The sequence below is a fragment of the Meleagris gallopavo genome, chromosome 1, assembly GCF_000146605.3.
Source record: "Meleagris gallopavo isolate NT-WF06-2002-E0010 breed Aviagen turkey brand Nicholas breeding stock chromosome 1, Turkey_5.1, whole genome shotgun sequence".
Classification (NCBI taxonomy): domain Eukaryota; kingdom Metazoa; phylum Chordata; class Aves; order Galliformes; family Phasianidae; genus Meleagris; species Meleagris gallopavo.
The window spans coordinates 33,085,068-33,099,632 of record NC_015011.2 but is presented as its reverse complement, the minus strand read 5'-3'; the positions used below and the strand labels follow the sequence as shown (position 1 = coordinate 33,099,632).

At 37.5% G+C, this 14,565-nt stretch overlaps 1 protein-coding gene across 1 annotated transcript in view; it reads right to left on the bottom strand.

Annotated features, from left to right (window-relative positions):
• XPOT (exportin for tRNA) overlaps window positions 1-12,577 on the bottom strand; it is a 23,539-nt gene extending 10,962 nt beyond the window's left edge. Inside the window, exons 1-11 of the mRNA XM_003202042.4 lie at window positions 12,326-12,577; window positions 10,393-10,475; window positions 9,653-9,709; window positions 7,774-7,843; window positions 6,347-6,565; window positions 5,563-5,747; window positions 5,021-5,189; window positions 3,704-3,940; window positions 3,351-3,389; window positions 2,007-2,069; window positions 383-507 (exon numbers count right to left, since the gene is read on the bottom strand). Of these exons, the coding sequence (XP_003202090.1) occupies window positions 383-507; window positions 2,007-2,069; window positions 3,351-3,389; window positions 3,704-3,940; window positions 5,021-5,189; window positions 5,563-5,747; window positions 6,347-6,565; window positions 7,774-7,843; window positions 9,653-9,709; window positions 10,393-10,475; window positions 12,326-12,385 (1,307 nt within the window). The 5' untranslated portion in view covers window positions 12,386-12,577. The remainder of the gene's footprint in view (window positions 1-382; window positions 508-2,006; window positions 2,070-3,350; window positions 3,390-3,703; window positions 3,941-5,020; window positions 5,190-5,562; window positions 5,748-6,346; window positions 6,566-7,773; window positions 7,844-9,652; window positions 9,710-10,392; window positions 10,476-12,325) is intronic.
• Window positions 12,578-14,565: the final 1,988 nt, after the last annotated feature.

Genomic DNA, 14,565 nt, shown 5'->3' with positions numbered 1-14,565 from the left:
TCCTGCTAGCAATAATACATGAAATAACTTTCCACATGTCATTAACATATCCTGATGGCATAAAGCAGGCATTTGGACAAGTGTGAGTCAAGCAGGCAAGAGAAAAAAATGAAGAGACACCACCAGAAATAAAAAACACAAACAAAAACTAGCTAATAATAACGTTACAAAAAGAAAGCTGCTTCCTCCTAAGTAACTGGGTAAGATTTGTATCACGAAGCTATACAAAGTCACACTACCAAAGTTATTACCAGCTAATTTTATCAGTAGGCTTTGCTGTGCTACTTCACACTTACTGTTAGTGCAGAGTCTGACAGAAAGGAAAAAAGCTATGGGAATTGTATTTATGTAAACAAGCTTAAAAAAAAAAAAAAATACTTACTGAAGTGTAGTGTTAAAAACTCTGCGGACAGATGCCAACAGTAACTCTGGTGAGACCTGAGCAAGTCTATCCAGCAACAATTTCAACTGTTTTCTGTATTCCACAAACATTGCTTCATCTTCACCCTGCAAAACAGTCGCATCAGCGAAGCACATTTTCACCCTTAAATATATCCAAAACCATTTTAGACAGTTGCACCCCAAACAAAAACATGTATATGTAAGAACAATACTTCATGTTTGGAAAATTCAGGAATACCCTTGCAACGTAGCAGCTAGCTCCCTTACTGTCTGGTTGTGATACATTGGGATTCACCGCATTCAATCCAGAAACACATAAAAAAGGCCTCTCAAACTGAAAACTAACCAAAAGTACAAGTGTGGCTTCAGAAGTAGTGTCTCCTATTCTATTATGTTAGCTCAGGACATCAGAGGCGGATGTTGGTGGTATGGCAGCAGAGGTTGAATCTTCCCACCAGTATCTCACTACGCTGTCGTGTGACAGATGGCAGCAGAAGGGCACTGTGACACAATGGCATCTGACATGGAAGTGCTCAGGAAGCAAAGGTGTGTCAGTGAATTCCTCCTCCATGCATAAAAAATGGCATCCATGGGCATTCATTGATGCTTGCTGAATGTTTATGGAAACCAAAAAGTGGATGTGAGTACAGTGAGGCAGTGGGTGGTGTGTTTCAGCAGTGCTGATAATGAAATAAAGACAAGCCACTTTCTGGTCAGACAGGAAGATTTTGATGAGCGTGGCATGCAGGCTTTTGTTCATTGCTGGCAAATATGCAGAGCTAATGGTGACTATGTTTAAAAATTGTTTTGTAACTGAGAATTTGTTCTATCAAATAGCATTATTGTGCTCTCTGTATCTGTTGTAGCTTCCATAGAAATAAATAGGAGGGCTTTACTTTCAGAGTGAACTATAAACAAGAAAGAAAATGCTCATAGAAAAGCATTTTTGACCCAGTTCTTGAAAATAGACTCATTCCTCAGGAAGATGTTGTCCCTCAGCATCTAGCTGATTTTTAAATTAATCTGACAGAAACATTTAACATGTACTACATATAGTCCAAGTTCACCTCTAAGATCACAGCTCTCTGAACAGCCCAGAGCAGAACTGCCTAACACATTCAGCTATTACTGCTGGCTAGCAGAGATGCAAGGGGAAGAAAAAAATCAAAGACTTTTAGCTTATTTTTTGCAGAAGTTTGACCTCTTCCATCTAAAATAGGTTGAGCAGTATTTCTTAAATGTTTCTCAAATGGTTTTGCATGACAGCAGAAATATGCAAACTCACAATGAATAAGCCAGCTCAACAGCTACGCTTAGCTAACAGCACAGTCATATTTGTCCAGGAACAGTTTGCACAAAAGCAGACAGAGTTATTCTGTTAACCAAGCTGCTGCTTGAATATCCTTTTACTATGTTGCTTTGTCCTATGAAGACATGCTCAGGTTTAAATAAAACAAAAGCTTTCCCCACAGGAAATATTTGTCTACAGACCTTAGCTTCCTATATTCAAATCCTTAGCCTAAGAAAGCTATGAATTTTTAGAATGTGAGAAAGTTTTACGATGTGCAATTCAAGTTGCATTTGTCTGTTTATTCATACAGTACCTCATTTTCAAAATTATATTCTTCATCGTATGTCAACTTCTTCATAACAGCCAACATGATTGCCTAAGATAAACAGAACTGTAAGTGTAGAAGCAGACAAGCAATAAGAAACAACAGCCAAAATCCTACAGAAAAAGGAAATATTATGGCAAATGTTAAAATACTTGTAAACATTTACATCCCGTTTGAATTATTGTTTTCAGAAATTTTGAAGAATTCACAGTGCATACTGAAACAGATAGATTCTATCCAAATGATACACATGCAGTTTCAGATACACAGTATAAATGACTTTGAACCTTCCATCTAGCAGCATTATTTGGCTTTATTTCCTGCTTCTAACCTGTGCAGTTCAGTTCACACTAAAAAGAGCAATTAGAGATGACTGAACTAAGGAGAGGAAGCTAAACAGGCTGTCTGAGATTACATTTCAAAGAGGTAGGTCAGCTTAGCCTTAAAATTATTTCTCTGGGAGCTCAGCACCTTCAAAATTGGTTGTGGGTTTGGGGTTTGTTTTTTCTTTTTTTCCCAGGTTAGCAAGCTATGTTGGGTCAGCAAAAAGATGTTTCCAAACATTTTCTTTTTGTGAGTTGAACGAAAGAAGAAAGGTTGGCATGACTGTTTCTCCGTCTAACAAAAACTCTCAAGATGTGTTCAGTGAAGTTGAGAAATAATTATAACAGGAAGTTCAGTAGAAAAGCAGATTCAACATAATCATAGATTTCTAGATAGCAACACATTCAGATTTTAAGCGTCTTAAGTGCGCTGCAGCAGTAAATTGATTTGAACAGAAGATACAAAGTTTTCCATTTCCAAAACTGGACACAAACATATTTACTTATCTTAATGCTTAATGCATAAAATTAAGCTTGTAAACTTCAGCTTAATGCATAGTTTCATATAATACTTAGCACACAACTGCTCATCTTAAATACAAATGTTACACCTGAGCAGCGGCTTCTTCCGCAAGTTTTACTTACAGGGGTTTATTTTATGACAACCCTTCCCATATTCCTTCCAATTCTTTGGAACGAGGGAAGGTTTTAATAGAAATGAAAAATTTCAGGAGAAAACATCCTCTGTCTTGGTTAAAGAACGTTTCATCAAGAAGTTGTCAAGGAGCACAGCAAGACAGACTTACGGCACTGAGGTTGCTTGGGAAGACCAAGCACTTAAATAGCTTTCACCTTCATATGCAGTTCAACATAGGTTTACTACTTAATTTTAATTATTGTCTCATGGACATCCTAAAGCATATAAATTATATACAATTTGTTGCAACAAAATGAAAAGTTCTGACAAAATGTCAATAAGAATCTGTAGTAAAAAAAAGTTAATACTTACCTCTACATTAGCTTTTTGTTGGTCTGAAAGTGCAGAAAGCTATAAAAGAAATTTCAAGTGTTACTTCTTGTATAGAAAGCTCTTTCCTACCAATAGCAAAATACAGGTTTGCTTTTAACAACCACATGAAGCAGGCCTCTCTTCCACTTAATGAAGGATTTAGCTCAGTTCCTACAGATTTCTAAACAAAACTCTCTGAGAAGTACACCCACAGCCCGTGAAAATACTGAATGCTAATTAGTCAAGACTATTTTGCAAGGCAGCTTACATAAAGCATTAGCTTCATATATTCCCACAAAATCAAAGCAAATAATATATCAAAAAAACGTTAAACTGAAATCAGGCATATTTACCTGTTTCAAGATGTGAAGGTAGTCATAACAAAAGCCAATGATATTAGATGAGATGTCATCGTCTTCATGAATTAGAAGTTGCAACATTAGGGACACTTTTGCTTCAATTGCTTGCAGAGCATCTTGAGCACTCTTCATATCACCACTTTTTATCAGTTTAGTCCAACTAGCTATTAATGCTTGCCCCATCCCATTGACCAGCTTAGAAAATCTGGCCAGAAAATCCACATCATCTTCCTGTAAGAATCATAGAATCACCACGGTTGGAAAAGACCCACAGGATCACCCAGTCCAACCATCCAGAAATGGTACCTGATTAAAAATACTAGCAGAACTCAGGTCTATGTGGCATGAACTTAAGGATTATGCATTCTCCATTATGCAACAGCAGCTTGTTCCATCCTCCATCTCTTCATATTTGCATTTCATGCGACAACTTTAAAAAATAAGCAGCTGCACCTCACTTCAGAAATACTGACAGCAAGCAACAGGCAGTACTGTTTGTAAAAGTGAGCGACCATTCAGTATTTATGGCTTCCATTTGCAGAAATACATTGATTAGAATGGAGAGAGACTGCTAGACCAGTCATCTAAAACAAATGGTTTGCTCCCTGTCAGAATTATACTAAAGCAGAGGAATAACAAGTCTGTTAGAGACTGAGGTAAGATTTTTAGAGAAACAACTCCCGACTTGATGATTACACATTTTTGGCCTTCCAGTAGGAACATACATTTGATGATGACTTCACAAAAAAGAGATAACTGCCTTGCAATCCAGGAACTACAGCTTCATCAGGACTAGGTTCCTCTTTCTTCACAGCACATAGCAAACAGCTCTTCCTTAAGTACTGCTACTGCACAGGGAACATGCGTTCAGTTGGTTGGTCGATTTTTCCAGTTCCCAGATCAGCATTTCAAGACTTGTGTTTGCTGGTGCAGGCAGGCATAACAACTTACATGACCTTAAGAAAGCATGTCTCCTGTCTCAACCTAAAATACTCTGTCATGGCTACATTCTTAAAATACTTTGTCTCCAATACCTGTTGCAGAGTAATTCCTAAAGAAGGATACAAAGGAACAAAATATAGTGTGCAAAACACATCTTGTGAAATAAATTGTGATTTAAATGAATAAAGAATATTAATAACCGCCTGCTAATTTCAGTATGAGAAAAGTGCAAGTGTTCAACCGTGACGAAGAAAAACAGCTGATTCTCCCTACATCTGTGGGCTTACTTTCACAGTTTTCTGTGGTCTGCTTGTTTAAGAACTGTTTGAAACCTATGACTCGTTGCTATTGTAAAATCAATTTACAAACCTGATCAATACTGAAGAGGCCAGCAGACTGTAACACTTGACATAAAGATTCAACCAATTTTGTTTTATCAATTGGGTCCATTCCCTTATTTACAATTTCAAACAAACAATCACAGGCTTCTTCCCGGAGAACTTCCACAGACATGTGACCTAGCAGCATATTTATAAACCTTTGGGAAAAAAGAGAAATTTATACTTAGAAGTCTGCAGTAGCATCATACAAAAGCTTTGTACTATTCATGTGCAAAATTAAAAATGTCTTGTAAAAATGAAATCATTATAGTCTGTTGTACTGACTAAACCCAGTATTTGATGTATTTTAAGGAGAATACAGCAAATGGTACATTGTCTGTTTTGGTCATTAGATCAGCTTGCTTGCAATTTCTATCACTCTATTAAAACAAAAAACTCAATTATTTATACATAATTAGTCTCTATTCTAAGAAAAGTTTTCATGTGGTCTCACGGAAATACAGGCAGCATACTAACAGGTTCTGTTGTTGCCTTCTCTCCCACCTAAATATTCCATCAAAAAGCCCATACCTTTCATTGGCTATCAGGCTCAAATCTATCCAGGATACGTAAGCTCCAACAACTTCAAGGCACTGGCATGTCAACTCCGAGTTATTGTACTGATAGTTTTGTAAGATTTGGTACCACGATTCCACCAAACTTGGAATGCACTGTTCCCTCATGGTATCTTTTAATAAAGTATTCCTACGAGCCTCCTATCAACACAATGAAAACAATAAATCAATCTTGTCATTCACTAGTAGCATTTTTTCAAGCTAGTAGCATTCTTATATCCACTACCAGAGCCTACTTGTTCTACCAAGATAAAAAATTCAAATCAAAAACCTAGAAAAAGCACCTTTATTTTTCTTGCAGAAAAAATAAAAAAAAACAACATAGCTTTTCTTCCTTTTTTTCTACCATGATGCCCAGATACTGAAGAAAAGCAGGCAAGGGAGAAAAAAAGTTCTTTATATAATTAAATGGATTTTTGACATTAGAATTCCTTCAAACATGCACTAGAAGATATTACCATTGTGAAATGAGTCAGTCTAACATCAAGTCAGCTAACTCAGCCCATTAGTTTTTGTTTGCTAGCTCTTCAAGCAAAAAAAATACATTAACTTATAAATATGAAAGCATAAAAAGCATTAAACAACATAAAGCTTTGGGATCTAAATCCCCTAATGACTCCAAGGCAGAGTTGCCATAGGAAAAAAAAAGAAAAAAAACCCTTTGCAAATCGTCTACTGTAACTGAAATAGAGAAATTTTTGGAACTTCAAAACAAATATTAACGTGAAATAATAACTTGCCTCTGATGTATGAACAACATCCCGGTCTACCAGCTCAGCATCAACAGCCATCAGGATTCTGAGGTACATATCCACGCCTCGTGGATTAAGGTCAACTACTGATAGAATATCAAAAAAAAACTTGGGCCATTTTGTGAGATATTCAGTAACAAAAAGCAATGCAAAGACTTGCGCTGCTTTGTTGCGAATGAAAGTCTTCTCAGGCTGGGGATTCAGCATCTGGTAGAAACAAGATATTATATTTGTTTATTCTTAAGTAGAGACAAATCATATATGCTCATTGATCTCTGCAGAGTGATGTGTAGTACCTCTCTTCTGCCTTACTGGTGAGACTAATCAGAAGCTTTACCTTTCTAATGATTTTGAAGAAAACTTAGCTAAATTGTAACAAAGCAGGGAAAACATTCTTTCTGGGTCTTAAGTCCTAAGTCTTTCATTCAAGGCAAAAATATTGACTGTGCTATTCAAAAACTAAAATAAGATTTCTTAATTTGTGGTTTGAAGTAAATAAGAACTTCTGGGAAAAAAAAGAACTCTGGTTCTCAAGTAGCTAGTAACTTAGTTTTACCTAAGTTAGATGCTAGTAAGAATGGTATGAACTTCTTCTAGATCTGATTTCTTTAGGGAAAAATGGAAGCTGTTGCTATTAATCATTCTCTCTCCCTCCCTCCTCTTTTACATAAATTCCTCTGAAATGGGACACCAAGGAAAAATTAAAAAAAAAACAACAATGTAATCCACTTCACAATGATCTGTTCTTTTTCAAGTTGTAATGTATTCTAGTAGTTTTCAAATTTCTACAAACAAAGCAAGTATCTTAGTTGCCAGTAAAGGATTGGAATGATAACTAGATTGTGGCAGGAAGAGGCAAAGATTTGCATCAGTTTGCTTGATGGTTCTACATATTGCAAACTCTTGGGTACAACTGTTACTACAAGTTTAGCTACGGTAACTACCTCTGCAAGAAAGAGTAGCCAATACACTACCATAACATTACCAGAGGGGTTATTTAAAAAGTCTTTTCCATTCATTCCCAAATATCTGCTGGTACGCTAAATAAAATGGATTTAGGCCAGGAGGGTCTTAAAAACAAAATTATTCTAGACACTCAACAACATCAGGAATCTAGATTATATTTCACCACAGGAAAACTGTTAATGCTTCTTACTTCATACACAACTGATTAAACCACAATCATTATCTGATATAAGAGTTTTATATTTAGTATTAATTTCATGCACAGACTTTCTTATAACAAACATTTGAAAGGATTTCTAATAATGATTAGCACATTAGAAGTTTTTCACCATCAGATAATGCATATCTTCAGGAAACCATCTTCAAACTCAAATGACAGATTAAATATTTAGCCTGCACTCAGTGCATTATGTCAGCCTGCAGTGCAAAACCACTGTAAATACACTTACCTGGGCTTGCAGCCATGTTATGAGCGTTTCCCTAATTAACTGCTGCTGGACTTCAGTGAGCTCAGAGTATCTGAAACAAAGCATAAAGAGAACAAAATACGACTGCTTCTTGACAAGAGCATTTACATTCAGTAAAGTAAAAACGCATTTAATAGCAACATTGCACATTAATGTCAATGAAAAATTCCCAGAAAAAAGAATTTACAAAGCTGTTTGCATGCTAAAATTCTGAAGAAAAAAAAAAAAGAAAAAAAAGGAAAGAAAAGAAAAGAAAAAGAAAAGAAAAAGAAAAAGAAAAAGAAAAAGAAAAAGAAAAAGAAAAGAAAAGAAAAAGAAAAGAAAAGAAAAGAAAAGAAAAGAAAAAGAAAAGAAAAAGAAAAGAAAAAGAAAAAGAAAAAGAAGAAGAAAGAAAAGAAAAGAAAAGAAAAGAAAAGAAAAGAAAAGAAAAGAAAAGAAAAGAAAAGAAAAGAAAAGAAAAGAAAAGAAAAGAAAAGAAAAGAAAAGAAAAGAAAAGAAAAGAAAGAAAAAAGAAAAAAGACATTAATGAATTATATTTCCTGGCACTGGAGCCTCCTCTAAGCAGCCTGAAGTTTTGAGGGAAGGCTGTTCTGCTTTAAGGACAGGATCTTAAGACTGCATTAACACACATTTGACCAGAAACCATGGGGCGAAGGATATTTGTACATTTGTATATGCTAACATCTGAGTTCTACACTCTTTGAAGATCTCAAGGAAGTTTCACTGATCTGATCCTGCAGTGCATTTACTACCAAACATATGTCAAAACAAGAAAAACAAAACAAACAAGGAATTCTACTTTACATGGTACATACAGAAGCCTTGGCAGAATTCTATGTTATCACCGGCTCAACTCTAATACCGCCCACACATTTTCCATCTGAGGACTAGAAAAGTTGAGAAGAAACTTCCTGCAATTACTTCTCCAAGGTGCTATAGTCCTGGTATGACCCCTGACAATTGCTGAATGGGATTTCAACGTTCCTGTTACTTATTTTTTAAGAAAAAAAGCAATCCCACTGAAAACAGAGAAAAAATGAGAACAGAAAATTTACTGCAAGAAGCAGACAGAAATGAAACGTGGACATAAAGGAGAACAGTGATGTAAAACTAAGAAAGATCTCAAAAAGCTAAGCCTTGAATTTTTGGTCCAATATGCAGTTGTGAACCACAGCTGCAAAATACAGCTTATTCCTATCTACAGCCTGACTCAAACATTCGGTGCACTGCAACCAGTCATAACAATATCCCAAGAGGCAGGCAGACACCTCTGCCCTGACGTTCAAGCTCACACCAAAGGAATCCAAAGTGTGGAACAAATACAGTTCCATGCAATGAATCTTCCATTTTAGATTGTTTTTTCCTAAAATTACCACGGTACAGAAACACAACTCAGTGAAAATACTCATTCATCACAACATCTCTGCCATGCTTATTGCATAAACAGGGCTTTGTCTAAGTCCAGAATGCTGTACTGAGCAAGGCTGCTATGTGCAGGACAAACTCTTCTCTGAAAATCAGTGGTAGTAGAGCAAGGCTTGAAGGAAAGTGCTAAGTTTCATCCCATACTTAGTGACCAGGTCTGTGTTGGGCCAAACAGAGCTGTCAGGACTAGCTGAGTAAAGTGCACTGCCTAAACACCAGCTACTTCTCTTCCAGGAAAAACAGAAGGAATAAAAGAAAGCCTTGTGAACTCAGTTAAAGCTCATCAACAACACTGAGGTACCAGTTTGCAGAATATGGGTTCTGAGAACTTTTATTCAAGAATAATAGGAGTGACATGCCATTTTATTTGCAAGCAGAATAAAAAGGGAAAAATCAAAATAGATTTACATGGTTGGTATCAAGAAAGATTACTAACTTGAATTTAACTTGATGTTCCAGAACTTGAAAGCAAAAGAACTTGATGTGATCATCACTAGAAAAGAAGAGAAAATTCTATTAGAGGTAGCAGTATGATACCCTTCCCTGTCAAGAAAAAAAATCCTCAAATATTACAACCAGGCAGTGCCTTTGGCAAATCAAGAATTATTTCACACTAGAAAAAAAGGCTAAGGAAAATGGCAAATACTCGAGCAATTCATCTGATAAAAGTGAGCAATTAATATTGATATTCCCTCTTATGATATTCTTCTCTGTATCTGCCAGTTTATTATATTCTGAGTTTGGTACTGAGCATACAAAACTACAATATCTATTCTACCATGTCTTTCAAAAAAACCTACAAATTGTGTATCTTGGTAAAATGCTGTTTTTCAAATTTCACACAGTTTTGTTAATGGCTGCATATTATGGGGTGGAATCAGGGAAGCTTTGAAAAATCATCTGCAAAAAAAAAAAAGTATTCACCATAAATCATTATTGTTATACCATAGATACACACTCCTGAATTTCCTTCCAGCTTGCACTATCCTACAATACAGCAATAACCTATTATTTGAGATCTGAATACACAACTTGGTGCAAAAATAGTGCTGACTGCGCAGTCTCTGCATATGGAACAATGGGATGGTTTACTCAGTAGGAGAACTATTCCTGAGCTTACTGTATATAAAGTCCATGTTACTAATGAAAATAAGCAATGATTCTTATTTACGTTACCTGTATATACTCTGAGCTAATGCTTCCGCGCAGACTTGCCAAGCATCCTGAGATATCTTCAGCTGCTCAAAGTAGGCCAGTGCCTGTAAGCATCCAATTAAGTTTCATGTGATAAAGAACCAACAGAGAAAATGCCAACGAAATAAGACCCAAAGGACACAGCAAAACATCTTGTTCACACTAAGACACACTTCTCCTTCAAAAAACGCGGTATTTGGAAACTTCCAAGTTTTTGTTTGGCTCCCTCATTAACACAAAGCAAGTGTTCCTCCAAATCCAAACACTACAGGTGCTCGTTTCCACTTAACATTTTGTTACTTGAATATTAAAAAGGTCAGAATCACATAACTGGCAGAGTTGGAAGTGAATTCTGGTGACAGTCCAGTCCAAACTGCTTGCTCAAAGCAGGGTCAGCTATGGGAATTCGTTCAGGGCCTTGTTCACTTGGGTGTTGATTACAATTTCCAGGGGTGGAAGTTCAAGTCCAAGTTATAAATTCCCTCCACAAATTCTAAAGAGCAAGAGACTTAGACTTTTTCACTGAAAACAACTCATTTCTGTTGCACTACTTTGCTTGTATTCTACATTCCAAGCAACATTCAAACACAAATCTCTCACTGACCAGCTGACAATAGTCAGTTTATGAACCCATTACAGAGGCTGCTAAGAAATGTATACTTCAGGTAGATTATAGATACCAAAGTTGTTTATCAGATCTTTTAAGACTCTTCTGAAAACAGCTACCTTGACATAATTGCTTTCAAATTTAGTGTGGCGTGTTATACAAAACAGTAAAATAATTTTTGAAACTCAGATGAGATTGACAACATCACTTAAAGCCTATAAAGACTTGTATTTCAAGAGGTTTTTCTAATTATCATGACTGTTTACGTTCATTGAAATAATTATTCAGAGTTGAATTAAGTTCTTAAAACAAGAAATCACAGTAGCTTGCACTAACTTCCTTACAGTGAACAGTTTAATTAGCTAAGATTTGATACTTAGTAAATTCAAGTAGTATAATGTCATTTCCTGCACGAGGAGTAAAAAATTACTCACCTTTCACCATGAAGTATTTTAGAAGAATGCAGATTGCATGGTTAAAAGGTCAATAAATCCGTGAGCTTCAAATGTACGGTGACATTTTCTTGACAAAATATTACAATTCAGCCATACTCATCTTTTCAAGGACAAACACCCCCAACAAACAGATTTAACAGGCTGCTTAGCAACGCCAGGATGCATCAAATTACAGTTTTAACTTCCTTATACATTCCAGGGCTTGTTTTATGAACACCCAAAGAAGATGCTTGTATTCCCATTTCTGAAAGGTTTCATTGAATGTCATCTTATATGTAGTTGAATCAATTTGATAAGTAAGCATTTACTCATTAAATAGTTATAAAACTAGAAATGCCTTCCCAAGTGAGCATCTCTCATATCATCTAAGTTCCTGCTTACCATGACTTTAAATTACTATAAGCTTTACCATAATTTAAAAACCTGTGTTTCGTTAAAAGGCTCTCAAGGCAGGTAATCCATTCAAAATAACAACCAATCAAAATAAATAAAAAACACAACAGCCTGTCCCCCATCCCCAAACTGCCACCCAAGAATTAAAAGGAAATCACAAGCAACTTGGCATTTCCAGTGGCTGATTTCCATTCCACAGGAACCCACTTAAGGTGCTGAACAAGGACTAGAATTGAAAGGACTGGAAAAGCCAGAGCCCAGAGAAACAAATTCTATACAAGTTAACCATAGCTTCACTGGACTGGCAACATCTCTTTCAGCTTCGATACACACTTGCAACATGGCACCCCATACATGCCACCACAAAACCTTTGTGCATAAATCAAGAAAGCAATTACTAGATTTTTTCACTGAAGCAGCACCCCAAATTATTATAGAAATAAGCAAGTTAATTACGTACTCTTTGTCTGAAGTCTGCATCAGCATTTGGGTTCAGCCCCAGAAGGGCTTGCTCATCCATCTCTATTGCTATACTCTCCGTTTCCTACTCCTGCTAACAGGTTTGCCCACTTCTTCTAGAGTGGAAGCTACGATCATCTGAAAATAGAAAAAGAAGTTTTATTCGCTCAGCACAACAATAAAAATTAAAAGCAGGACAGAAAGAACCACAAAATTTTGTATACAAATCTCAAACACACTGTATGCACTGCACCAAAACATGAACATGCTTCTGATACAGATCTCAGAATTCTACATCTTTTCATCCACTTTCAGTAACAGAAAAATAGTATAATCTATACTGTTCTCTGGAAAGGTTTGAACTCAAATTTCAAGCACACCGAGGATGTTTCAATAAGACATGACATAAGCATAGATAGCTACTTAAATGATAGCAGCTTAGCAACTGCAAAAATGAGCATCCCTGCTCCGAAATACTGTTAAGATGCTTCATAAAGCCATCTGTAAAGTATTTCCTCTACTGGAACAAAAGCATTACCAGGCCCTTCTTCTAAAGCAAGCACACATTAGAGAAGTATCAGACATTAACCACAAAATAAATCATACTGAGCTGTTAACAAAGTGTTCTATTCCTATTAGTGGATGATAATTTACTAGAGATGATTTGTATTTAGACACATCAGTGTAAAACTAACAAGGAAGCTGGACAAGCGTTCTGAAGATCAGGTGTTTCTACAGGCCATTCTGCAATACGTTGGATAAAAAAGTGGATCCAAAAAAATCTTTGTTAAATGCACGGATGCTGTTAAAGAGCAAGAGAGTCCAAAAATGCACCAGGCCATCAAAGCATGCCCACATGGTAACAGAGTTACTCAGGCCCTAAGTAAGGCCTTGTTACATAAGTACGTAGGAGGTAAGGGAAAAAAAGCACACAAAAGGAAGAGACGAAACTCAAAAAACTGCTGTTTCAAACTGCCTGCAGGTAGAATTTCCGATTTCTGAGCACTGCGTGCCTGGTGCATGCCCTGCCATCACCTCCCCCACTGGAAGAAAGGTGGCACAGTGACAGCCGAGGAAGCAAGCCTGAAAGGGACAGCTCAGCAATCAACGCGACATCAGGCAGACATTTCTGTACAATTCACTACAGAACGACTGTAACTAAATGCAACAAGAAGGGCAGTTTAGTAGGGAAAATTTAAAGAAGTTCATACAAAACGAAAAAAAGTGCAAGTTGTGGCAGTAGAGGAACCAGAAAGTCTGGAACAAAGCGATGAGTCGTGGCAAAACAAGCTCTGCACTCTGCCTGACAACGAGCAGGGTAGCTCTGTGGAGTCAGAACCTCCAGAGATTAAAGCTGCTCTCCCCATGTTTCTCTCTCTGCACCCCCAGCTTGTTTTCCCCATAACTGATATCCAGAGCAGTCAGACAAAAACAAACTCTGAAAAATAGTGTAAGAATAAAGTGCTTTCTTGTATGGCTTCTTCCACTTGGGGCCTGGCCCACGGTTACACAAGTAAAAGCGTCTTAACCAGCCTACTGTTGGGTTTATTTTTCCCGCTGATTATCACTAGAATCTCTGTCCCCCAAGTAGCAATCTTCTACACACTGGTGACAAGCCTCGCTATTAAAGGTACCGTGGCTCAGAGATGAACTCCTTCACATGTTCAGCTCACAGCAGAGCCTGTGCAGCTCTGCTACCCCTGCACACACGACATGAGCACATTTAACATTTGATCTTCCACCATATAACCTGTTCGAAGGGTTTCAGCTTGACTCGCCCACTCAGAAGGCCATCAGTTACACAAGGAACAAACGCGGTCACGGCTCGGGTGGGGGAGGAGGACTTGTAACAGCATTAATGGTCAGAGGCGTGCGGTGCTCAGAGCAGGCAGGGCTGAGCCATAAGCGTGCTGAGAGCACGCACTACAGATGATGAGCATCAGAACAATTAGCGATTAAAGCGCCTCATTTACACCATTCATTCGGGGTATTTATAAGGCCGTGTCAGCAGGCAGAGCCACGTCCGCGCTGCTTTAATTCGCTGAGCTTTCTCGCCAACCCTACGCGCTCCTTTCTGCTGCCTGCTCTGCTTGCCGCAAGCCTGGGGCACTCGTCGGACCCGAAGCCTTTACGCCGGCTTAACGTATGCACGAGCAGCGCCGAATGACGGCCGTTCCCACAACTTCTCCCATAGCCTAGAAAGTTCTCCGGGCAGCACGGCGCTCCGCCGGCCGGCAGCTC